This window comes from Chelonia mydas, chromosome 24, assembly GCF_015237465.2.
Source record: "Chelonia mydas isolate rCheMyd1 chromosome 24, rCheMyd1.pri.v2, whole genome shotgun sequence".
NCBI lineage: Eukaryota > Metazoa > Chordata > Testudines > Cheloniidae > Chelonia > Chelonia mydas.
In genome coordinates, this window is record NC_051264.2 from 18,677,041 (window position 1) to 18,701,728 (window position 24,688).

At 68.1% G+C, this 24,688-nt stretch overlaps 1 protein-coding gene across 1 annotated transcript; it reads left to right on the plus strand.

Annotated features, from left to right (window-relative positions):
* Positions 1-1,781: 1,781 nt before the first annotated feature.
* Positions 1,782-24,682, plus strand: MEGF8 (multiple EGF like domains 8). Its single transcript, XM_037883541.2, has 17 exons — positions 1,782-1,928; positions 2,920-3,157; positions 4,872-5,035; positions 5,213-5,419; positions 6,016-6,196; positions 6,476-6,564; positions 8,782-9,001; positions 16,436-16,616; positions 16,814-16,959; positions 17,592-17,711; positions 18,825-18,982; positions 19,484-19,591; positions 20,493-20,640; positions 21,151-21,314; positions 21,694-21,885; positions 23,551-23,751; positions 24,325-24,682. The coding sequence occupies exons 2-17, from the start codon at positions 2,959-2,961 to the stop codon at positions 24,643-24,645; spliced, it is 2,799 nt and encodes a 932-aa protein (XP_037739469.2). The 5' UTR covers positions 1,782-1,928; positions 2,920-2,958; the 3' UTR covers positions 24,646-24,682.
* Positions 24,683-24,688: the final 6 nt, after the last annotated feature.

Below are 24,688 nucleotides of genomic sequence, written 5' to 3' on the forward strand. Positions count from 1 at the left end.
CGGGGGGGAGCAGGGGCCGGTTGTAGGTCGGGGGGAGGAGCAGGGGCCGGTTGTAGGTCGGGGGGGAGCAGGGGCCGGTTGTAGGTCGGGGGGGGAGTAGGGGCGGGTTGTAGGTCGGGGGGGGAGCAGGGGCCGGTTGTAGGTCGGGGGGGGGAGCAGGGCCCGGTTGTAGGTTGGGGGGAGCAGGGGCTGGTTGTAGGTCGGGGGGGGAGCACGGGCGGGTTGTAGGTCGCGGGGAGCAGGGGCCGGTTGTAGGTCGGGGGGGAGGAGCAGGGGCCGGTTGTAGGTCGGGGGGGGAGCAGGGGCCGGTTGTAGGTCGGGGGGGGGAGCAGGGGCCGGTTGTAGGTCGGGGGGGGAGCACGGGCGGGTTGTAGGTCGCGGGGAGCAGGGGCCGGTTGTAGGTCGGGGGGGAGGAGCAGGGGCCGGTTGTAGGTCGGGGGGGGAGCAGGGGCCGGTTGTAGGTCGGGGGGGGAGCAGGGGCCGGTTGTAGGTCGGGGGGGGGAGCAGGGGCCGGTTGTAGGTCGGGGGGGGAGCAGGGGCGGGTTGTAGGTCGGGGGGGAGCAGGGGCGGGTTGTAGGTCGGGGGGGGAGCACGGGCGGGTTGTAGGTCGCGGGGAGCAGGGGCCGGTTGTAGGTCGGGGGGAGGAGCAGGGGCCGGTTGTAGGTCGGGGGGGGAGCAGGGGCCGGTTGTAGGTCGGGGGGGGGAGCAGGGGCCGGTTGTAGGTCGGGGGGGGAGCAGGGGCGGGTTGTAGGTCGGGGGGGAGCAGGGGCCGGTTGTAGGTCGGGGAGGAGCAGGGGCGGGTTGTAGGTTGGGGGGGAGCACGGGCGGGTTGTAGGTCGGGGGGGGGGAGCAGGGGCCGGTTGTAGGTCGGGGAGGAGCACGGGCGGGTTGTAGGTCGGGGGGGGAGCAGGGGCCGGTTGTAGGTCGGGGGGGGGGAGCAGGGGCCGGTTGTAGGTCGGGGGGGAGCACGGGCGGGTTGTAGGTCAGGGGGGGAGCAGGGGCCGGTTGTAGGTCGGGGGGGGAGGAGTACGGGCGGGTTGTAGGTCGGGGGGGGGGAACAGGGGCCGGTTGTAGGTCGGGGGGGGCAGGGGCCGGTTGTAGGTCGGGGGGGGAGCAGGGGCCGGTTGTAGGTCGGGGGGGGGGAGCAGGGCCCGGTTGTAGGTTGGGGGGAGCAGGGGCGGGTTGTAGGTCGGGGGGGGGGAGCAGGGGCCGGTTGTAGGTCGGGGAGGAGCACGGGCGGGTTGTAGGTCAGGGGGGGAGCAGGGGCCGGTTGTAGGTCGGGGGGAGGAGTACGGGCGGGTTGTAGGTCGGGGGGGGGGAACAGGGGCCGGTTGTAGGTCGGGGGGGGGCAGGGGCCGGTTGTAGGTCGGGGGGGGGAGCAGGGGCCGGTTGTAGGTCGGGGGGGGGGGAGCAGGGCCCGGTTGTAGGTTGGGGGGAGCAGGGGCGGGTTGTAGGTCGGGGGGGGGGGAGCAGGGGCCGGTTGTAGGTCGGGGAGGAGCACGGGCGGGTTGTAGGTCGGGGGGGGGAGCAGGGGCCGGTTGTAGGTCGGGGGGGGGGCAGGGGCCGGTTGTAGGTCGGGGGTGGCCTGTCCTGAGGGGGGCCCAGGGGTATCAGCCCGCGGCTGTCAGTAGGGTTCGGAGTTAACGCCCTGTGGGGGGATCGGGGCGGGGACCGAGCGGGAATGATCGGTGACGTGGGTATGACTGGGCGGGGGAAGGGGCGGGGCTGATGGGGGCGGGGCCTGTGTCTCCTCCGGCGGAGCGCCCCGCCCGCACCAGTCCGGGGCGGAACCAGCGAGACGGGAGCCCAGAGCGGCCGGGCCGGGCCCCTCCCGCCGCGCAGCCCCCCCGCTCTATGGTTCCGCGCGCCGCTCTGGCCCCGCGTCTCGCTGCTCCCGGCCCGGAGTCCGCCACGGGCAGAGCGAGCGGGTGAGAGAGAGACCGGCCCCTATAGACCCCCCCGCCCCCGCCCCCGGCCCCCATAGACCCCCAGCTCCCGCCCCCCGCCCCCTATAGACCCCCCCGCCCCTTATAGACCCCCGCCCCCGGCCCCTATAGACCCCCCCGTCCCCCATAGACCCCCATAGACCTCCCGCCCCCGGCCCCCATAGACCCCCCGCTCCCGCCCCCGGCCCCTATAGACCCCCCCGGCCCCTATAGACCCCCCCATCCCCCATAGACCCCCCGCTCCCGCCCCCGGCCCCTATAGACCCCCCCGTCCGCCATAGACCCCCGCTCCCGCCCCCGGCCCCTATAGACCCTATAGACCCCCCCGCCCCCCGGGGTCGTATAGACCCCCTCGTCCCCTATAGGCCCCCCGCCCCTATAGACCCCCCACGGCCCCCGCTCCAGCCCCGCCCCCCATAGACTCCCCGCCCCCCGGGTCGTATAGACCCCCCCGTCCCCTATAGACCCCCCTCCCGCCCCCGGCCCCTATAACCCCCCGCCCCCGGGGTCGTATAGACCCCCCCGCCCCTATAGACCCCCCACAGCCCCCGCTCCCGCCCCCATCCGGCCCCTATAGACCCCCCGTCCCCTATAGACTCCCCACCCCCCATAGACCCCCCGGGTCGTATAGACCCCCCAGTCCCCTATAGACACCCCCGCTCCCGCCCCCCTGTCCCCTATAGACCTCTTCCGGCCCCTGTGGGCCTCCTGCCCGCCCGGGGTCCGCCCATCGCTGCAGGGTCCCTGCACGGCTTTGGGGGCGCCTGGGATGGGGGGGGTCGCCCCGTGGCCATGGGGGTTTGGGGGGGTCGCCCCGTGGCTGTACCCAGGGTGGGGGGGTCGCCCCGTGGCCTTGGCCGTCCCGTGGGGGGGTCGCCCCGTGGCCGTGGCCGTCCCGTGGGGGGTCGCCCCATGGCCGTCCCGGGGGGGTCGCCGCGCTGTCGCGCCCCTGACCCCCGTCTGCCCCGCACAGGTTGGCGCATGGAGCCCCCCGGCGCCCGCTGAGCCTGGCATGGACGGCGCCCCGCCCCCCCCCCGCAGCCCCGGCCTGGCGCTGGCCCTGGCGCTGGCCCTGGCGCTGAGCGGGGCCCGATGGGCCGGCGCCGGCGACTGCAAGGGGCAGCGCCAGGTGCTGCGGGGCCCCGAGGGGTTCGTCAGCGACGGGCCGGGCAACTACTCTGTGAACGGGAACTGCGAGTGGCTGATCGAAGGTGGGGCACGCGGGGGGCGCCCGCCGCACGCGGGGGGCACCCGCCGCACGCGGGGGGCATCAGCCGCACACGGGGGGCACCAGCCGCATGCGGGGGGCGCCCGCGATGCCGCCGGGGGCCTCGCGCAGGGCAGGGAGGGGCCCTCCCCTCTGGGCTCGGGCCAGGGGCCCCGTGCCCGGATCCGCGCCCCGAGGGCGATTCGAGGGTCCAAAGCCCTGCCCCAGAGCCAGAGCCGCCGGGGGCTCCCGCGGTTCAGCTGGGCCCGGGGCGGGGGGACCCGGGGGCTCTCGGCTCCGGCAGCGAAAGGCGGACACGCCCCTGGCCGGGACGGGGAGCGGGACCCGGCCCGATGGGGCATTGGGAGGGGAATGGCCCATTGGACCACGGATCCCCCGTCCCTGAGGCCGTTACGCTCCTGCCTGGCTGGCTGTGGGGGCTCTGCCCCGGGGCGGGGGGATTCGGGGCAGGTCTCTGGCAGGTCGGATGACACGAGCACAGTGGTGCCTTCTGGCCTGGAAATCAATGAAAGCCTGGGGGGCTCAGAGCCCTGGGGGGCGCCGTGGTGCATGCTGGGAGCCGGGCTCCCTGGTGGGGGGTCAGAGCCCTGGGAGCGCCGTGGTGCATGCTGGGAGCCGGGCTCCCTGAGGGGGAGGGGGTCAGAGCCCTGGGGGGCACTGTGGTGCATGCTGGGAGCCGGGCTCCCTGCGGGGGAGGGGCTCAGAGCCCTGGGGGCGCCGTGGTGCATGCTGGGAGCCGGGCTCCCTGCAGGGGGGAGGTCAGAGCCCTGGGGGCACAGTGGTGCATGCTGGGAGCCGGGCTCCCTGGGGGGGGAGGGGCTCAGAGCCCTGGGGGGCGCCGTGGTGCATGCTGGGAGCCGGGCTCCCGGGGGGGGGGGGGGGCTCAGAGCCCTGGGGGGCGCCGTGGTGCATGCTGGGAGCCGGGCTCCCTGCGGGGGAGGGGCTCAGAGCCCTGGGGGCGCTGTGGTGCATGCTGGGAGCCGGGCTCCCTGCGGGGGAGGGGCTCAGAGCCCTGGGGGGCGCCGTGGTGCATGCTGGGAGCCGGGCTCCCTGCGGGGGAGGGGCTCAGAGCCCTGGGGGGCGCCGTGGTGCATGCTGGGAGCCGGGCTCCCTGCAGGGGGGGCTCAGAGCCCTGGGGGGCGCTGTAGTGCATGCTGGGAGCCGGGCTCCCTGCGGGGGGGGGAGGTCAGAGCCCTGGGGGTGCCGTGGTGCATGCTGGGAGCCGGGCTCCCTGCGGGGGAGGGGCTCAGAGCCCTGGGGGCGCCGTGGTGCATGCTGGGAGCCGGGCTCCCTGCAGGAGGGGCTCAGAGCCCTGGGGGGCGCTGTAGTGCATGCTGGGAGCCGGGCTCCCTGCAGGGGGGAGGTCAGAGCCCTGGGGGGCGCCGTGGTGCATGCTGGGAGCCGGGCTCCCTGCGGGGGAGGGGCTCAGAGCCCTGGGGGCGCCATGGTGCATGCTGGGAGCCGGGCTCCCTGCATGGGGGAGGTCAGAGCCCTGGGGGCACAGTGGTGCATGCTGGGAGCCGGGCTCCCTGGAGGGGGAGGGGCTCAGAGCCCTGGGGGCGCCGTGGTGCATGCTGGGAGCCGGGCTCCCTGCGGGGGAGGGGCTCAGAGCCCTGGGAGCGCCATGGTGCATGCTGGGAGCCATGGTCCCCGTGGGGCAGCGTTGCTGTCCCGTGTCTGACCCCCCGTCTCCCCAGCCCCCAGCCGCCGGCACCGCGTGCTCTTGACGTTCCTGTTCATGGACACGGAGTGCACCTACGACTACCTCTTCGTCTACGACGGCGACTCCCCGCGCTGCCCCCTGCTGGCCAGCCTGAGCGGCAGCACCCTGCCCGCCCCCCTGGAGGCCACCTCCGGCCAGGTGACCCCCGGCGGGGCTGCAGCGTGGGGAGGGGGAGGGTCCAGGAGAGGGTACTGGGGTCGGTGGGGGGCTGGGGGGGTGACTGGGGTCTGTGGGGGGGTAGGTGGGAGATTGAGGGGCTGGGGGGGAAGTGGGGGGGCCCGTGTGTGTGACCCCATCTCCCCCCCGCACCCCCAGATGCTGCTGCACCTGTTCAGCGACGCCAACTACAACCTGCTGGGCTTCAACGCCAGCTACCGGGTCTCGCTGTGCCCCCGCGGCTGCTCCGGCCACGGCACCTGCGAGCCCCACGGCCAGTGCCGGTGCCGGCCTGGCTGGGGGGGGCCGGACTGCGCTGTGCCCCCCTGCGACAGCTACTGCCTGGGCCACGGGGCCTGCGACCAGGTGAGGCCCCTGAGCCCCGCCGCCCCCCTGAGCCCTGCTATCCCCCTGAGCCCCCCTGCCCCCCCGAGCCCCACTGCGACAGCTACTGCCTGGGCCACAGGACCTGCGACCTGAGCCCCCCCCAAGCCCCCCGCCCCCTGAGCCCCGCCGCCCCCCTGAGCCCCACTGCGACAGCTACTGCCTGGGCCACAGGACCTGCGACCTGAGCCCCCCCCAAGCCCCCCGCCCCCTTGAGCCCCACCGCGACAGCTACTGCCCGGGCCGCGGGGCCTTCAACCTGAGCCCCGCCACCCCCCCGAGCCCCCCGCCTCCCTGAGCCCCACTGCGACAGCTACTGCCTGGGCCACAGGACCTGCGACCTGAGCCCCCCCCAAGCCCCCCGCCCCCCTGAGCCCCACCGCGACAGCTACTGCCCGGGCCGCGGGGCCTTCAACCTGAGCCCCACCCCCCCCCGAGCCCCGCCGCCCCCGCCACCAGGTACGTGAGACTCTCCCCCCCACTGCTCCCTCTCCCCTGTGACCGGAGGGAAGGGCCGGGACCCCAGGGCTGGGGGATCTGCGAGCCGGGACCCTCCGTCCGTCTGTCTGTCCCCACAGGAGTCTGACCGGTGCCGGTGCCAGCCGGGCTTTGTGGGCGAGGCCTGTGACCTGGCGCTGGGCGAGAACCAGGGCGCCGGGCGCTGGTACAACGTGAGCTCCACCGACCCCCACTTCCGGCCCCGCACGGCTGCCGCCGGCGCTGTCCTGCCCCCCACCGGGGCGCTCTACATCTTCGGGGGTCAGAGACACCGCCGCTGTGAGGGAGGGGTTGGGGGGCACCGTGGGGGGTGCAGGGTGTGGGGGGGGAATGTGGGGACCGGGTGCAGGGTGGGGGGGGATGCAGTGGGGTTGAGGGGAGGTGGGGCAGGATGGGGATGCGGATGGGGATGCAGTGGGGGCAGGAGCTGGGGAGGGAGGTTAGGGGAGACAGGGGGGTTGGGTGGGGGTGGGGATGGAGGTGCAGTGGGGAGGGGCAGGCGTTGGGGGGCCCCCCCTCACAGCTGCTCTGCTCCCCAAGGGCTGGACCTGAACACGGCGCTGGGCGACCTCGTCATCTACAACTTCACCTCCAACCTGTGGCAGAGTCGGGTGCTGAGCCCCTCCCCGGTACGTTCCCCCGCCCCGTACCCCCCTCCTGTGCCCCTTCTCCATGGTACATCCCCCCCGTCACCCCTCTCCGGTACGTTGCCCCCTCCTGTGCCCCTCCTCCATGGTACATCCCCCCCGTCACCCCTCTCCGGTACGTTGCCCCCTCCTGTGCCCCTCCTCCATGGTACATCCCCCCCGTCACCCCTCTCCGGTACGTTGCCCCCTCCTGTGCCCCTCCTCCATGGTACATCCCCCCCGTCACCCCTCTCCGGTACGTGCCCCCCCCCCGCTGGGCCCAGCCGAGCGGCTCCCCAGCACCCTCTCCCACGCTGCGCGCTCGGTGCTGCCTGGCCCACTCCTGGGCCCCGCAGAGAGGCAGCGTGTCAGGGCGCCGGGGTTGGCAGAGCCAGGGAAGGCAGCTCAGCCGGGAGTTCCCGGATCCCCAGGCGCGGGGCAGGTCAGACGGGTACGGCAAACCCAAGGCCGTGTCTACACGGCAGCGTTCGGTTGACAAATTACGCTGCCGTGTTACCCTGCCGGCAGAGCGGGGCCCCACTCGCCGCTCCTGCAGGACACAGAGCGGAGCCGGCAGGGGGCTACGCACCGTGCAACGGGCCGCGGGGGGCTCTGGGGAGGGTTTGCAAAGCCACACGGGGCAGGTCCAGCCTCACGGGATGCGTCGTCCCCTGGGTATCCTCCTCCATCGCCAGCCAGTTTGCAGCTGACGTGGGGGGGCGGTTTGAGTGTGAGAGAGGAAGTGTATGTGTGTGTGTGTGTGTGTGTGTGTGTGTGTGTGTGTGGTAGGGGAGACTGGGAGCGTGTGTGGGGGCGAGTGTGTCGACATGCCACCTCTTTACGTTCACACAGCAGCTGGAACAACCAATCCTGGGGAGGGGGACCCCCCCGCACAGCACAGCGGTCTCCCCCTGCCGCCGTGTTCCCAGTGCCAGGTCCCACGTTCATGCTTCTCCGCGCCCTCCCGGAGCGCCCCCCTCGGCGGCTCTGAGCTCTCCAGGCTGGGGGTCCGAGCAGGGGGAGAGGCGTGTGTCTGCAGGGCACCGACTTGCAAACAGGGAGCAGAGCGGTCACGCGGGCATTGTGGGACACTGGGGGAGGCCAGTTCCATGGGCGTCCCGAACGCCGCATCTACACGGACGCTCTGCTCTGCCGTTCCTTGGGCGGCTCTGATTTTCACGGCAGCGCAGCCGAGTTTTGCGCCAGAAGCAGCCGTGTAGACAAACGGGCTCCAGGTCAGCCGGGGCCTCCGTCTTCCCCGCGCCCCACACGGCCCTGGGCTCCGTCTTCCCCACGCAGGAGTCTTGCCTAAGCTGGTCGTTTTCCAGAGACTTCGGCCCCCCCTTGGTGGAAGGATCCCCCCCCACCCCCCCGCGCGGGGAGCCCAGCTCGCACCACGGCGACCCCCAGGGCTCTGACCCTCCTTCTCGGCTGGCCAGAGCTCTGGCCCCTGGCGTCCGTCCAGCGATGGTGCCAGAGGGGGCGTCTCGCCTTGTTCGTCTCCCCTACGGCTCCGTGACCCTGGTCCCCGGGGCTGGGTGAGCTCCGGCTGCTGGCCCCAGTTCCCGGCAGCCCGGGAGGGAGCGTCACGTCCGCCCGTCTCTATTTCCTCTGGCACCGGGGCGCCGCTCACTTTCCGCAGGGCCTGTGCGCCATGCTTCGGGCCGGTCATGCTGGGCTGTGTCCCCTGCCACCCCAGCTGGATCCTTTGGGCAGGGCAGACCCCCCGCCCCCTCTGGCCTGGTTAGACGCAGGCTAGTCACGGCCCCCACGAATACCCACAGCCGGCAATGCCGCAGCCTGAAGGGGCAGCAGCCGCACCAGTGAGTGTCTAGGGGTGCCCGGGGTGTCGCTGGGGCCGAGGGCGTGGCGGGGGCGTGGTGGGCGGTGCGGAGGCATCCTGCCCCCTCGCAGCGCTGCAGGAGGGCCAGCCCCGGCTGACCCGGGGGGGCAGGGCAGAGCCTTCGGTCTGGGATGGGGCGGCTGTCGCCGGCTTCGCATTCCCGCATGGTCCCATCCGCCTCCCCGGGCTGCTGGTGGCGGGGGGGGGCAGGTTTCAGATCCATCTCCTGGCCCAGCTGGGGGTGTAGCCAATGCCTCAGGCCGGGCGGCTGCTGGTGCAGGGCCGTCAGCCGCAGACTGCGTCACACACACACGCACACCCCCAACCCGCGGTGGTGTGTCCCCTGCCCCCGGCGCTAACCCCCTCTCTCCCCACAGGCGGCCCGTCACTCCCACGTGGCCGTGGCCTGGCAGGGCTGCCTGGTGCTGTGTGGCGGGGAGCTGGCCGACGGCTTCTTGGCCAGCGACGTCTGGATGTACCAACCCCACGCGGGGCGCTGGCTGGAGCTGGGCCCCTCCAACGCCACGGGCTCCCTGCCCCCCGGCCTGGCCAGCCACGCCGCAGCCGTGGTCGACACGTGGCTCTATGTCTTCGGAGGTGAGACGTGGGCTGGGAGCCAGGACGCCTGGGTTCCCTCCCTGGCTCTGGGAGGGAAGTGGGGGCTAGTTTTTAGAGCAGCGGGGCTGGGAGCCAGGTGTCCCGGGGTCGCAGGCTCGGGGCTCTGGCACGGCTGTGAATGAAGCCAGCCAGGACTCGGGGGCAGCTTGTCCCCTCAGGGCCACTGGCACCCGGGCCAGGAGCCTGCTCAGCTGTGGCCTTCCTGGGTCCGACCTCGGAGCGTTCAGCCCCTTGGTGACCCCGGGAACACCCCGCAGTGAGGGCCCCTGGACGGGGCCCCTGGGGAGCCTCAAGCACCACCAAAGGGCCCTGCCCAGCGACTCCCAGCCAGCGTGTGACACGGACGGGTTATTACTTGTGGAGACTCCAACACCCCGGTACCGACCCTGTGTAACATCGCTGCCCCCTCGAGATGCCGAACAGCATTCCACAAAACTCGGCGAATCCAGACCCCTCCGATCCACCCAGACCTTGACAATGCCCTCCCACCCCACCCCCCAAAGTCTTTCACCCCGCAAGCCTTTTGGGGACTTTCGTTTCGCCTCATGCACTCAGGCTGCGATCAGAAGGAGGCTTGGAAAGCAGATTGGGCTCGGGGTGTGGCTATGGTTGCAGGCATAGAGCGCTGTGGGTTAAACCCGCCTTCGGCGAGCGCAGCAGGGAAAGCGCCGCGGTCTGTCCACACTGACAGCTGGCAGCGCACTGGCGTGGCCACTTTTGTGGCCCTTGCAGCGGCATTGGGAGCGGTGCATTATGGGCAGCTATCCCAGCATGCAAGTGACTGCTACGTGCTTTTCAAATGGGGAGGGTGGAGTGTGACAGGGAGTGTTGTGTGTATGTGGGGGGAGAGAGAGTGGGTTTTGGGGGGGCTGAGAGCATGTCAGCGTGCTGTCTTGTAAGTTCAGACAGCAGCGAACCCCCCCACCCCGGCCTCTGTCTCCCACAGTAACGAAACGGAGCTTTCAAAGGGCACTTCCCCATTCCTGGGCGAGCTCCAAGCAATGAGAAGAGTGGCCACGTGGCTTAAGGGATTAGGGGACGTTTCCAGAGGCTGATCAGGGTGCAGAAATGCAACACCTCATCCACACGGACGCCGCAGCGCTCCAGCCACCACGCAGCAAGCGTTCATCTTCTCGCCGAGGTGTAGCACCAGGAGCTCTCTACCTGCCTTGCCAGTGTGGACCGGGAGCGAGCGCGGGCTCCCGGGGCTGCCCTCATGCACTCTACCTCGCACACGCAGCCACGCCCGAAACAGGGCAGAAAACAACGGCACCTTGGGCCAGATCCCGGGCAGCAGGTGTCTGGGTTTGACTTTCCGTGGGTGTCTTGGTGAACTCTGACCCGAATCCGAACCAAGCCTGGTGGATGGGGACGTCTCACACACCCATGGGAAACCAAGGCCGCCCCGGCGTGCGACTGGCTCCCCGCGACGGGCCCACGAACATCTCCCCCCGGTTGCCCAGGCGATGAGTATGACGGAGCCGCTGGGCTCGCCCAGGCAGGGGCAAGTGCTGCTCTGCACCAGGCGCAGGAAAGACGTCGTCGTGGGGAACCCAGCGCAGAACAGAGCTTATGAGCGCAGGGAGCAGGGACCTGCAGCAAAGTCCGTCTGGGGGGATCCAGAGCCCTGCTGATCCAATTCAGCAGTTTTTGAAGGTTTTTTGTTGAAGAATTGTCACTTTTAGGTCTGTAATCGAGTGACCAGAGAGATTGAAGTGTTCTCCAACTGGTTTTTGAATGTTATAATTCTTGACGTCTGATTTGTGTCCATTTATTCTTTTACGTAGAGACTGTCCAGTTTGACCAATGTACATGGCAGAGGGGCATTGCTGGCACATGATGGCATAGATCACATTGGTGGATGTGCAGGTGAACGAGCCTCTGATAGCGTGGCTGATGTTATTAGGCCCTGTGATGGTGTCCCCTGAATAGATATGTGGGCACAGTTGGCAACGGGCTTTGTTGCAAGGATAGGTTCCTGGGTTAGTGGTTCTGTTGTGTGGTATGTGGTTGCTGGTGAGTATTTGCGTCAGGTTGGGGGGCTGTCTGTAGGCGAGGACTGGCCTTTCTCCCAAGGTTTGTGAGAGTGTTGGGTCGTCCTTCAGGATAGGTTGTAGATCCTTGATAATGCGTTGGAGGGGTTTTAGTTGGGGGCTGAAGGTGACGGCTAGTGGCGTTCTGTTATTTTCTTTGTTGGGCCTGTCCTGGAGTAGGTAACTTCTGGGAACTCTTCTGGCTCTATCAATCTGTTTCTTCACTTCAGCAGGTGGGTATTGTAGTTGTAATAATGCTTAACAGAGATTTTGTAGGTGTTTGTCTCTGTCTGAGGGGTGCCACAAGTACGCCTTTTCCAGAAGGGGGTCATGGACATCGTGGGGCCTCTCAGCAAGACGACCTGGTCGGGGAAGAAATACATTCTGGTGGTGTTTCAGAGTAACAGCCGTGTTAGTCTGTATTCGTAAAAAGAAAAGGAGTACTTGTGGCACCTTAGAGACTAACCAGTTTATTTGAGCATGAGCTTTCGTGAGCTACAGCTCACTTCATCGGATGCATAGCATATCGTGGAAACTGCAGAAGACATTATATACACACAGAGACCATGAAACAAAACTTCCTCCCACCCCACTCTCCTGCTGGTAACAGCTTATCTAAAGTGATCCTCAAGTAGAGCCATTTCCAGCACAAATCCAGGTTTTCTCACCCTCCCCCCCCCCCCCCCCCCCCCCCCCCACACACACACATACAAATTCACTCTCCTGCTGGCAACAGCCCATCCCCCTTTGAAACCCCTCTTTATAATGCGCATGATAATCAAGGTGGGTCACCTCCAGCACTAATCCAGGTTTTCTCACCCCCCCCCCCCCCTTTTCCCCAAAACCATACACACAAACTCATTCTCCTGCTGGCAACAGCTCATCTTACAATGTGCACAGCAATAATCCAAGTTTAACCAGAACGTCTTGGGGGAGGTTTTGCAGGAAAAAAACAAGGGGAGATAGGCTACCTTGCATAATGACTTAGCCACTCCCAGTCTCTATTCAAGCCCAAATTAATAGTATCCAATTTGCAAATGAATTCCAATTCAGCAGTTTCTCGCTGGAGTCTGGATTTGAAGTTTTTTTGCTTTAAGATAGCGACCCTCATGTCTGTGATTGCGTGACCAGAGAGATTGAAGTGTTCTCCGACTGGTTTATGAATGTTATAATTCTTGACATCTGATTTGTGTCCATTTATTCTTTTACGTAGAGACTGTCCAGTTTGACCAATGTACATGGCAGAGGGGCATTGCTGGCACATGATGGCATATATCACATTGGTGGATGTGCAGGTGAACGAGCCTCTGATAGTGTGGCTGATGTTGTTAGGCCCTGTGATGGTGTCCCCTGAATAGATATGTGGGCACAGTTGGCAACGGGCTTTGTTGCAAGGATAGGTTCCTGGGCTAGTGGTTCTGTTGTGTGGTATGTGGTTGTTGGTGAGTATTCGCTTCAGGTTGGGGGGCTGTCTGTAGGCAAGGACTGGCCTTTCTCCGAAGATTTGTGAGAGTGTTGGGTCATCCTTCAGGATAGGTTGGTGGTGGTAGATTTCGCCTGCTACCCCGAGGCAGAGCCCTTAGTTTCCATTGAAGCAGACACCGTGGCAGATGCGCTCCTGACCATTTTCAGCCGAGTGGGGTTCCCCAGGGAAGTCTTGACAGACCAAGGCTCCAACTTCATGTCGGCCCTGCTCCGGTGCCTGTGGGAGAAATGTGGGGTCCGGCACAACTGGGCCTCAGCTTAAAAACCCCCAGTCCAATGGGCTGGTGGAGAGGTTCAACGGAACCCTAAAAATGATGCTGAAAACCTTTATGAACCAGCACCCGCAGGATTGGGACAAGTACTTACCTCACCTGCTGTTCGTGTACAGGGAGGAGCCCCAGGAGTCTACCGGATTTTCGCCTTTCGAACTGTTTTATGGCAGGAGGGTGAGGGGCCCTCTGGACCTGATGAGAGACGAGTGGGAGGGGAAGGCCACTCCCGATGGAGAGTCAGTGGTGGAGTATGTCCTGACCTTCCGAGAGAGACTGGCTGAACTCATGGGCCTGGCCAGGGAGAATCTGGCCAGAGCCCAGAAGAAGCAGAAGGTCTGGTATGACCGCACGGCGCGGGCCCGGGCCTACGCCACCGGGATCAGGTGATGGTTCTCATCCCCGTGAGAAAGAACAAACTACAGGCCGCCTGGGAGGGCCCTTCCAAGGTTGTCAAGCAGCTCAGTGAGGTAAACTATGTGGTGGAGCTGTCGAACCGGGCCCACCACCGCCAGGTGTACCATGTGAATATGATGAAGCCATATTATGCCAGGGGAATGTGGTGTTGGCCGTGTGTGGACAATGGGAGGAGCAGGGAGATGACCCTTTAGTGGATCTATTCCCTGGGACCAGAGCTGGTTCCCCCCTGGAAACAATTCCCCTCTCGGATCAGCTAACCCCTGCCCAGCAAGCTGAGGTCCGGGGGGTGCTGCATCCGTACCGACAGCTGTTTTCCAACCAGCCTGGACGCACTAATCTGACTGTCCACCGGGTGCAGACAGGGTCGCACCCGCCGATAAGATGCTCCCCGTTCCGAGTCACAGGGAAAACTGCTCAGGACCTGGAAAGAGAGGTCCGGGACATGCTGGCTTTGGGGGTGATCCAGCCATCGGCCAGCCCTTGGGCCTCGCCGGTGGTGCTGGTCCCCAAAAAGGAAGGGTCGGTCCGGTTCTGTGTGGACTATCGGAAGCTCAGTGCCATCACTGTGTCTGATGCCTACCCCATGCCCAGGCCGGACGAGCTCCTAGACAAGCTGGGAGGAGCTCGGTACCTTACCACCATGGACCTTACAAAGGGCTACTGGCAAGTGCCGCTGGATGCAGATGCCCGACTGAAATCGGCCTTTATCACCCCCTGGGGCTCTATGAGTTCCTGACCCTGCCTTTCGGCCTCAAGGGAGCGCCGGCCACCTTCCAGCGCCTGGTGGACCAGCTCCTGAGGGGGATGGAGAGTTTTGCCGTGGCGTATATTGACGACATCTGTGTCTTTAGCCAGACCTGGGAGGACCCTGTGTCCCAGGTTAGACAAGTGCTGGACCGACTCCAGGGGGCTGGGCTGACTGTCAAAGCGGAGAAGTGCAAGGTGGGGATGGCTGAAGTATCTTACCTGGGCCATCAGGTGGGGAGCGGCCGCCTAAAGCCGGAACCAGCCAAGGTGGAGGTGATCAGAGTCTGGCCCGCTCCCCACACCAAAAAGCAAGTCCAAGCCTTTATTGGGATGGCAGGATACTACCGAAGGTTTGTGCCCCACTTTAGCGCCATAGCCACCCCCATCACTGAGCTATGCAAGAAGGGGAAGCCAGACAAGGTGGTCTGGACCGAGCAGTGCCAGGAGGCTTTCCGGGCGCTGAAGGAGGCTCTGGTCAGTGGCCCAGTTCTGGCAAACCCAGACTTTGACAAGCCCTTTGTGGTGTTCACCGACGCCTCCGACACGGGACTGGGGGCGGTGTTAATGCAGGAGGATGAAAAGGGGGAGAGAAACCCCATCGTGTATCTGAGCAAGAAGTTGCTACCCCGGGAGCAACACTACGCGGCCATCGAGAAGGAGTGCCTGGCCATGGTGTGGGCCCTCAAGAAACTAGAGCCCTATCTCTTCGGGCGACACTTCACCGTCTACACCAACCACTCTCCCCTGACCTGGCTGCACCAGATGAAAGGAGCCAACGCCAAGCTCCTGAGGTGGAGGCTGCTCCTGCAGGATTACGACATGGACGTGGTCCATGTGAAGGGAAGGGCCAACCTGATAGCGGATGCGCTGTCCCGGAGAGGGGGCCCCGAACTTCCCCAGGTCACTGGTCACAGCGACCCCGCTCAGTTCAGTCTCGAAGGGGGGAGAGATGTGACGATGTGACGCAGCAGGGAGGGGGGAGTGTTGACCTGGGAATGTGCCCTGGGGACGGGAGACCTGAGAGCCTGTTACCTGAGCCAGGAGGAGGAGGGGGAGGTGACACCTCTGCCCAGGAATGTGGACGGAGGCTGCAGCAGGGAACCTGCTGGGGGGGTTTAGTTTCAGTTTGGGGCTGGGTGGAGGAACACAGGGAACCCCAGGGCTGGGGTCTAAGCTCCCTGCTCCCCCAGAAGGACTTGACTGAGGGGTCCTGGGTGTCCCCACAAGCTCTGTTTTGGACTGTGTTCCTGTTGTCCAATAAACCTTCTGTTTTACTGGCTGGCTGAGAGTCTCAGTGAATCCCAGGAAGAGGGGTGCAGGGCCTGGACTCCCCCACTCTCCGTGACAGCCGTCAGTCGCCAGGATACAGGGTGTTGGCTGGTCTCTGTGCCTGGACAGCCAGTCGGCATCACACCTGCCCGCTAGGCGCCTCTGCACTGATCAGGCACCCTGATTGCCCCCCCTAGGTACTGGAGGAACACACAGGGGAAAGTGAGGCACACACAGTATTCAGACAAAACATTAAGAACATTCCCATTTCATCACACCAGACGCCTGCGTTGTGTCCCAGCTCTGGGAAGGGAGTGGGGGTGTGACGAAGTGGGAATGTTGTTAATGTTTTCTCTGAATACTGTGTGGATGCCTCAGTTTCTCCAAGGCATTTCTTAATTATCTAGGTGGTGGGATCAGGGGGTGGGATTGTTGCAGAGCCCTAGAGAGCCAGTGTGATGGTGTCTGCACAGAGAATGGCCCACACCCTGTTTCCTGGCCACTGATGCCCTGGGCCCCTCCCCTGCAAGGTGCCAAGTGAAGGGGCTGGAGAACAAAGAGATCAGGTGGCCTCCTGGCCTGGGAAAGAGACAAAGGCCAGAGGAGGAGAGGGAGAGTTTTCAGTTTGGAGCTGTCTGGAGAAATGGAGGGGGGCCCAGATTGGGCTCTGGCCTCCCTGCCCCCCCCAGAATGGACCCAGCTGAGGGGTCCTGTTCTCTGCACCTACAACCTCTGTGAAAAGAAAAGGAATACAGACTAACACGGCTGTTACTCTGAAACCTACAAGCTCTGTGTTAGACCATGTTCCTGTCGTCTAATAAACCTTCTGTTTTACTGGCTGGCTGAGAGTCCCGTCTGACTGCAGAGTTGGGGGGCAGGACCCTCTGGCTGCCCCAGGACCCCGCCTGAGCAGACTGGCTGTGGGAAGCGCACGGAGGGGCAGAGGAGGCTGAATGCTCCGAGGTCAGACCCAGGAAGGTGGAGCCGGGTGAGCTGTGTGTCCTGCAGACAGGCTGCTCCCAGAGAGGAGACTCCCCCAGAGTCCTGCCTGGCTTCCTGGGGAGCAGTTCCAGAGCATCGCCCGGGGACCCCGGGACAGGGGGCTAGGAGTTAGAGCCTGGGGCGCGGTGGGGGTTGGAGCCAGGACACCTGGGTTCCGTCCCCTGCTAACCCCGCTCCCCCCCCCGCAGGCCGCACCACCATGGACGTCTTCTCCTCACAGATGTTCCGCTTCCATCTGGAGAGCTGGCACTGGGAACGCGTGGTGCCCGCCGGGGGGAAGGCGCCCGCTGCTGCCGGGCACTCCATGGTCTTCCACCCGCCCTCCCGCGCCCTGCTGGTGTACGGGGGGCACCGGCCCTCCACAGCCCGGTGAGCGGGACAGGGGCTGGGCTGGGGGGCCCAGGGAGGGGCTGGGGGCATTGTGGGGGGAGTGGCTGAGGGCCGTGGGGGGCTGGGGGCGTGGCTGGGAGCGTGGCAGGGGTGTGCCTGGGGGCGTTGGGGGGGTGTGGCTGAGGGCCGAGGGGGGGACGGGGGGTCACGCTCCCTGGCTGACACCCCCCCCCCAGGTTCAGCATGCGGGTGAACAGCACGGACCTGTTCCACGTGGACCGGCGGCACTGGAGCACCTTGCGGGGGCGCGACCCCCAGCACGGCCCCCGCGAGCGCGTCTTCCACAGCGCCAGCGTGCTGGGCAGCTACATGGTGGTGTACGGTGAGCTCCTGGGATCCCCCCCGACCCCCCCGCCGGGATCCCCCTCGGGCCCCCCTGTGCCAGGACCCCCTTCTGACCCCCCTGCTGGGACTCCACTCTGACCCCGCCCGCCAGGACCCCCCTCACTCCTCACAGGGACCCCCCACAGGACCCACCTCTGACCCCCCCCCCGCCGGGAACCCCCCCGGACTCTCCCCGCCAGGAACCCCTGACTCTTCGTGTGGACCCCCGACTCCTCACGGGGACCCCCTCTGACCTTCCACCCCCCACCACCCCCACAGGGACTCTCCCATGGTGACCCCCCCCACAGGGGCTGGGGACCCCCGACTGGCCCCCCTTCAACCGCCCCCATGTCACCGGGCCCAGATGGCAGCGTACGCTGACTGACACCCATCATTGGCACCTATGTGCTCGCCCCCCCGAGACCCCCGCTAACCCCGCCCCAGAACCTCCCCATGCCCCCATTCTGTCCCCTCCTCCATCATCAGCCCCCCCATGTGGGTCTCTGGTGAGTGAGAATTAACACCCCCGGGTCTGACCCCCACCTCCTGTGGCTGTGATGTCTCCCCCCGCTGGTCTGACGCCCGCCTGACCCCCCCCCCCCCCCCGGTCTGACCCCCTCTTGCCCGCAGGGGGCAACGTGCACATTCACTACCACGAGGAGAAGTGCTACGAGGATGAACTTTTCTTCTACCACCTGGGCTGCCACCAGTGGGTGCCCGGCCGGGCGCTGGCGCAGAGCCTGCCCCACGGTGAGGGGCTTGGGGGGCACGGGGCAGTGCCAGGGCTCAGGTACCCAAGGGAGCAAGAGAGGTGGGGGGCTCCCCGGGTGTGGGGAGAGAGGGGATGGGGGAGCAGGGGTGAGAGTGGGGGGGCTGCCCCAGTGGCTGGTGGTCGTGGGGGGGAGCCCTGGTGGGCAGGATGAGGGGATGTCCCAGTAGATGGAGGGAAGGGGGGGCATGGGCAACTCCCCCGTGGCTGGCGGGCGGTGGGAGCCCCAGTGGATGGAGCGGGCGGGGGACTCCCCAGCGGCTGGTGGTTGTTGGGGGGGAGCCCTGGCGGGCAGGGTAAGGGTGAGATGGAGGGAAGGGGGGGCATGGGCGGCTCTCTAGGTGCTGGCGAATGGGCGGGGGAGCCCTGGTGGATGGGGGGACTGGGGGTGCGCCCCGGGGGGCGAGTGGGTCTTGGCGCCGGGCTGAGCTCCCCTCTCGGCAGAGCGGGGCGGGCGGGGGGCCAGTGGGTCTCGGCGCCGGGCTGATGCTCCCCTCTCGGCAGAGCGGGGCAGGCGGGGGGCCAGTGGGTCTCGGCGCCGGGCTGATGCTCCCCTCTCGGCAGAGCGGGGCGGGTGGGGGCCAGTGGGTCTCGGCACTGGGCTGAGCTCCCCTCTCGGCAGAGCGGGCCGGGCAGGGGGCCAGTGGGTCTCGGCGCTGGGCTGATGCTCCCCTCTCGGCAGAGCGGGGCGGGCGGGGGGCCAGTGGGTCTCGGCGCCGGGCTGAGCTCCCCTCTCGGCAGAGCGGGGCGGGCGGGGGGCCAGTGGGTCTCGGCGCCGGGCTGATGCTCCCCTCTCGGCAGAGCGGGGCGGGCGGGGGCCAGTGGGTCTCGGCGCCGGGCTGAGCTCCCCTCTCGGCAGAGCGGGCCGGGCGGGGGCCAGTGGGTCTCGGCGCCGGGCTGATGCTCCCCTCTCGGCAGAGCGGGCCGGGTGGGGGCCAGTGGGTCTCGGCGCCGGGCTGATGCTCCCCTCTCGGCAGAGCGGGGCGGGCGGGGGCCAGTGGGTCTCGGCGCCGGGCTGAGCTCCCCTCTCGGCAGAGCGGGCTGGGCGGGGGCCAGTGGGTCTCGGCGCCGGGCTGATGCTCCCCTCTCGGCAGAGCGGGCCGGGCGGGCGGCCGGGGGGCGCTATTCCCACGTGGCGGCCGTGCTGCAGGACAATGTGCTGCTGGTGGCCGGGGGGTTCAGTGGGGCCCCCCGCGGGGACCTCGTGGCCTACAAGGTGCCCACCTTCGTCTTCCAGGTGCCCGCCCAGAACGTAAGTGACCCCCGGGGCCCCGCCACCCCCCCAGCACCCCCTCCATCCTGAGCCTTTGCCACAGGGACCCTAACCTCTGCCAGGCCCCCCAGCCCCTGCTGCCCCCCAGGATCCCTGGCTTCCCCTCCGCGCCTGGGATCTCATGGGAGCAGAACAGCAACCCCCCCCTGCCCTTTTCTGGCCCATGGTGTGGAGGGGATCTGGGTTGGGGGCTTTGGGGGTTCTGGCTGGGGGACGAGGAGGCTCTGGCTTGCAGAGGAGCTGTCTGGGGGGCCATTAACTCCCCCTCGCCCCCTCCCACCGGGGCTATTGCTGCCTCTATGTGGGGAGGTGGCCAGGGGGCTCTCAGGCAGGTAGTTGGGGAGGGTCTCTGGCTGGTGGGGGAGGAGGGGTCGGGGGGTCTCTGGCTAGTGGGGGAGGAGAAGGGTGGGGGTCCCTGGCCGAGGGTCGGGGGGGCTGTTGGGGGGCAGCCCCTCCCTCACTGCCCTGCCCCCCCCCCAGTACCACCTGGATTACTGCTCCATGTACTCGGAGAGCAGCACCTGCGGGAAGGACCCCGAGTGCTCCTGGTGCCTGGACGCCTGCCAGAGCCCCGCGCCCCCCAGCAACGTGAGTGACCCCCCGGCTCTGCAGTCCCCCGCCCACCGGGACCGCACCTCTGAGCCCCCAGCAGCCTGGCTCTGCCGGGGCCCCCTCAGGGAGTCCCCTCGCTCTGGGCCCCCGGGGCCCCCACCCCCAGAGGGAGCAGCGCCCCCCGATCTCTAGCTGCAGGGACTCCCCGTCAGCGTCACACAGGAGGGTTATTGAAGGTCTGGACCCAGCCCGGGCAGTTCTCGGGGCCCTGGGGCCTGGCCAGTCTCAGCCCCGGCCAGCTGGCTCTGTCCCCGTCCCCATGGGCTGCGGCTGCTCCTTGTCCCCAGCCCAGCCCCCTCCTTCCAGCCGATCATCTGTTATCATCTCCCCCACCAGCCCCTCCTCTGTCCTTTGTCTTCGGTCCCAGACAAACAGGCCGCTGGGGCCCCTCTCTTCCCTCCTTTGTTCCCCCCTGCAAGGACTTGGCTGGTCAGGGCCCCGGGCCCCTCTCTCCTCAGCCCATTGTCCCCCCACTGGCCAGAACCGGCTGGCTCCCAAGCTGGGCTGGGCCTCCCCGTCACCAGTCGCTGGGTCCCCCATCTCCAGGCTGGTGTCTGGGGTCCTGGCTGCTAAGCGAGGTCACACCTGGTCCCCTGCAACAACAAACCCCCTCCCCCAACCTTGTTACACACAGGGAAACTGAGGCACACACAGTGTTCATGCAAAACAGTAAGAAAATCCCCCACTTCGTCACACCCCTGGGGGTAGGGTACAGACCCCTGGGTTCTCTCCCTGGCTCTGGGAGGGCAGTGGGGTCTGGTGGGTTAGAGCAGGGGGGCCTGGGAGCCAGGACTCCTGGGTTCTCCCTGGCGCGGGGTGGTGCAGTGGGGTTCTGGCCGTGCTCCCCCATTGACGTCTCTCCCTGTCTCTCTCTCAGTGCCCCAGCACCGGCTGCCTGGGCCTGGCCCGTCTCCTGGTAGACTGTGAGTCCTGCCTGGCGTTTGGGGGGGAAGCCCCCGCCCTGCCCCACGCGCCCGGGCCCTTCGGATGGTGCGTGCAGAATGAGACCTGCATGCCTGTCGCAGGTGAGTGCCCCTCGGCCCCCGCCACACCTGTCCCACCCCCCTCCTCCCCCCCCAGCCCTCCTCCCCTCTCCATCCGCCCCTCCTTCCCCCCAGCCCCCTTCCCCTCCCCTCCCCACCCGCCTTTCCTTCCCCCATAGCCCTCCTCCTCCCAGCCCCTCCTTCCCCCCAGCCCCCTCCCAACCCGGCTCTCCTCCCCCCAGCCCCCTACCCCTCCCCTCCCCTCCCCACCCGTCTCTCTCCTTCCCCCCAGCCCTCTCCTTCACCCGGTTCCCTCCTCCCTGCCCCGAACCTGAGGCTCTTCTGGGATCACTCTAGGAGGGCGGGTTGCCTGGGGGGATGGGCTGAGGGGTGTCAGGAGGGGGTGTTGCATTTTGTGCAGAGGGCATTCGGGGCTGTATTTGCTGGGGGAGATGGGGCAGGGCAGGGGGGCGGCATTCCTGGGGGAGAGATGCGGGGGGCATGGGTTGCTGCGTTCCCGGGGGCCTGTGAGCCTCCCTCCGCCCCCCACAGAGCAGAACCGGTGCCGTGTGGGGCAGATCTCGGGTACCTACGGCTGGTGGGGGCCGCGCCCTGTGTTCATCACCTCCCTGGAGAGCTGCCGACGTCACAACTTCCTGCCCGGCCTGCACCTCATCACCTACCAGCACCCCCGCAACGACTCGCAGCCCGACAAGGTTGGGGGGCAGCTCAGGCACCGGGGTTCACCGTGCGGGGGGGGCAAGGGGGCGCTGCCGGGGGAGCAGTTTGGGCACCAGGGTTCCTCATAGGGGTGTGAGGGGGCACTGCCGGGGGAAGGTCGCAGCGCTAGCTGGGGAGGGGCAGCTGACAGCACGTGGGTTCCCGTGGGGGGGTGGGGGGAGGGGGCACTGCTGGGGGAAGCTCACAACGCCAGCAGGGGAGGGGCAGCTCGGGCACCGGGTCCCCCATGGGGGAAGGGGAGGGTGAGGGGGCACTGCCAGGGGAAGCTCGCAGCGCTGGCAGGGGAGGGGCAGCTGGCAGCATGGGGGTGCCCCACAGGGGGGCTGCAGCAGACTGACCCCAGTGCCCCCCCAGGTGTCCATCGTCCGCAGCACGACCATCACGCTGAGCCCCAGCTCGGAGATGGACGTCTCCCTGGTCTACAAGGGCTTCATCTACCCGCTGCTGGCCGGGCCCCCCCCAGCCCCCCACGTCTCCATCTGGGCCCGTGTGCAGCGCCTCCACGTGGTCGCCAAGCTGGGCCGCGCCCCCAACTCCCCTGAGCTGGTAAGGGGGGAGCCGGGGCTGCCCCAGCATGGTGCTGGGGGGTCTGTGCTGCAGGGGGTGGGCCAGGGTGAGCTGTGGGGTGGGGAGTCAACAGGGTGTGCAGAGGAGCAGGGATCAGCGGGGGATACTGTGGGGCAGGGAGTCAGTGGGGGGCGCTGCGGGATGAGGGTCAGTGGGGGCCACTGTGCTGCGGGCTCAGTGAGGCAGGGGGTCAGCAGGGGCACCAGCGGGGGGGTGCTGTGGGGCGGGGAGCTCTGTGCTGGGGCTCGGTGGGGTGGGGGGTCAGCGGGGGGCACCAGCGGGGGTTGCTGTAGGGCAGGGGCCAGCCAGGGGCGCTGTGGAGCGGGGAGCTCTGTGCTGCAGCTCAGTGAGTCGGGGGGATGCTAGCAGGGGGCGCTGTGCTAGGGCTCCGTGGGGTGGGGGGTCAGCAGGGGGCGCTGTGCTAGGGCTCCGTGGGGTGGGGGGTCAGCGGGGGGCGCTGTGCTAGGGCTCCGTGGGGTGGGGGGTCAGCGGGGGGGCGCTGTGCTAGGGCTCCGTGGGGTGGGGGGTCAGCGGGGGGCGCTGTGCTAGGGCTCTGTGGGGTGGGGGGTCAGCGGGGGGCGCTGAGCTGAGGCTCTGTGGGGTGGGGGGTCAGCGGGGGGCACTGTGCTGAGGCTCCGTGGGGTGGGGGGGTCAGCGGGAGGCGCTGAGCTCTGTCTGGGGCTCCATGGGGTGGGGGGTCAGCGGGGGGCGCTGTGCTGAGGCTCCGTGGGGTGGGGGGTCAGTGGGAGGCGCTGAGCTCTGTCTGGGGCTCCGTGGGGTGGGGGGTCAGCGGGGGGCGCTGTGCTGAGGCTCCGTGGGGTGGGGGGTCAGCGGGGGGCACTGTGCTGAGGCTCCGTGGGGTGGGGGGGTCAGCGGGAGGCGCTGAGCTCTGTCTGGGGCTCTGTGGGGTGGGAGGTCAGCAGGGGGCGCTGTGCTAGGGCTCCGTGGGGTGGGGGGGTCAGCGGGAGGCGCTGAGCTCTGTCTGGGGCTCTGTGGGGTGGGGGGTCAGCGGGAGGCGCTGTGCTGAGGCTCCGTGGGGTGGGGGGTCAGCGGGGGGCGCTGTGCTGAGGCTCCGTGGGGTGGGGGGTCAGCGGGAGGCACTGTGCTAGGGCTCTGTGGGGTGGGGGGTCAGCGGGGGGCGCTGTGCTGAGGCTCCGTGGGGTGGAGAGTCAGCAGGGGGCGCTGTGCTGAGGCTCCGTGGGGTGGGGGGGTCAGCGGGAGGCGCTGAGCTCTGTCTGGGGCTCCGTGGGGTGGGGGGTCAGCGGGGGGCGCTGTGCTGAGGCTCCGTGGGGTGGGGGGTCAGCGGGGGGCGCTGTGCTGAGGCTCCGTGGGGTGGGGGGTCAGCGGGAGGCACTGTGCTGAGGCTCCGTGGGGTGGGGGGTCAGCAGGGGGCGCTGTGCTAGGGCTCTGTGGGGTGGGGGGGTCAGCGGGAGGCGCTGAGCTCTGTCTGGGGCTCTGTGGGGTGGGGGGTCAGCGGGGGGCGCTGTGCTGAGGCTCTGTGGGGTGGGAGGTCAGCGGGGGGCGCTGTGCTGAGGCTCCGTGGGGTGGGGGTCAGCGGGGGGCGCTGAGCTCTGGGGCTCTGTAGGTCGGGGGGACGCTAGCGGGGGGCTCTGGCTCCCGCCCCTGACCCCTGGCCCGTGGCAGGAGGAGGTGGGGCGCTGGGCCGTGCAGCAGGAGAGGGAGACGCGCCCCCTGCAGCGCCCGGGCGCCCAGCGGCTCTTCGGCAGCCCCGAGCGGGGCAACAAATACCTGGTGCAGGTCGAGGGGCATCTCAACAGCTCGGGCACCGGGCAGAGCAGCGAGCTCACCCTCATCTGGGACCGCACCGGCGTGCCAGGCGGCAGCGTGAGTAACCCCGTGTACCCCCCCGTGTATCCCCCCCGTACCCCTGTCCCGTGTGTAACCCCCAGTTCCCCACACCCCGATAACCGCCATGTACCCCCCTGGTACCGCCCACTGTGTGTACTCCCCATGTACCCCCACCATGTGAACCCCCGGACCCTCCCCCCATCCCTCTGCCTGGTGGCAGTGTGTACCCCCCACACCCGTGTGTACCCCCGACCCTCTCCCCATGTGTACTCACCTGTACCCAGGTGCTGCAGAGGGATGATTGGGGTGCTGTGAGTTGGAGAAGGGTGAGGGGCTGGCTGGGGTAGGGAGGGGTGCTGCAGACTGATTGGGGGGTTCCCTGGGGGCCTGGCTGCTGGGGGTGCCCTGGGGGCTGCTGGGGTGCGTGGGGCTGGCTGCAGGGGGTGCCCTGGGGGCTGCTGGGGTGCGTGGGGCTGGCTGCAGGGGGTGCCCTGGGGGCTGCCGGGGTGCGTGGGGCTGGCTGCCGGGGGTGCCCTGGGGGCTGCTGGGGTGCGTGGGGCTGGCTGCCGGGGGTGCCCCCTGGTTCTCACTCTCCCGCTTTCCCCCCAGGAGATCTCGTACTTCTTCCTGGAGCCGTTCCGCGCGGGGCCCTGCCACTCCTACCCCTCCTGCCTGGCCTGCCTGGCCGACCAGGGCTGCGGCTGGTGCCCGCTCAGCGCCAGCTGCCACGGCCGGCTGGAGGGGCCGGGGGGGCGGGGGGCCATGCGGGGGGGGCTCTGTGCGCCTCGTCCTCTCTCCCAGCAACTGTTTCCTGTGCGAGGAGTACCGGGACTGCCACGCCTGCAGCGCGGTGAGACGGGCCCCGGGGGTGGGGTCTTGGGGGGCGTGGGGAGGGCGAGATGTTCCCTAGGGTACGATATGGATGGCTGAACCGGGGCCCCCCCGACTCTGTGCCTGGGGAACAGCGCCCCCT

Excerpts from the sequence above, each read along its gene's own strand:
- MEGF8 (XM_037883541.2), top strand. The coding sequence starts at position 2,959 with ATGGACGGCGCCCCGCCCCCCCCCCGCAGCCCCGGCCTGGCGCTGGCC. Across the intron at positions 16,617-16,813 it reads CACCGGCCCTCCACAGCCCG|GTTCAGCATGCGGGTGAACA; the intron begins GTGAGCGGGACA and ends CCCCCCCCCCAG. Across the intron at positions 21,886-23,550 it reads CCCCCAACTCCCCTGAGCTG|GAGGAGGTGGGGCGCTGGGC; the intron begins GTAAGGGGGGAG and ends GGCCCGTGGCAG.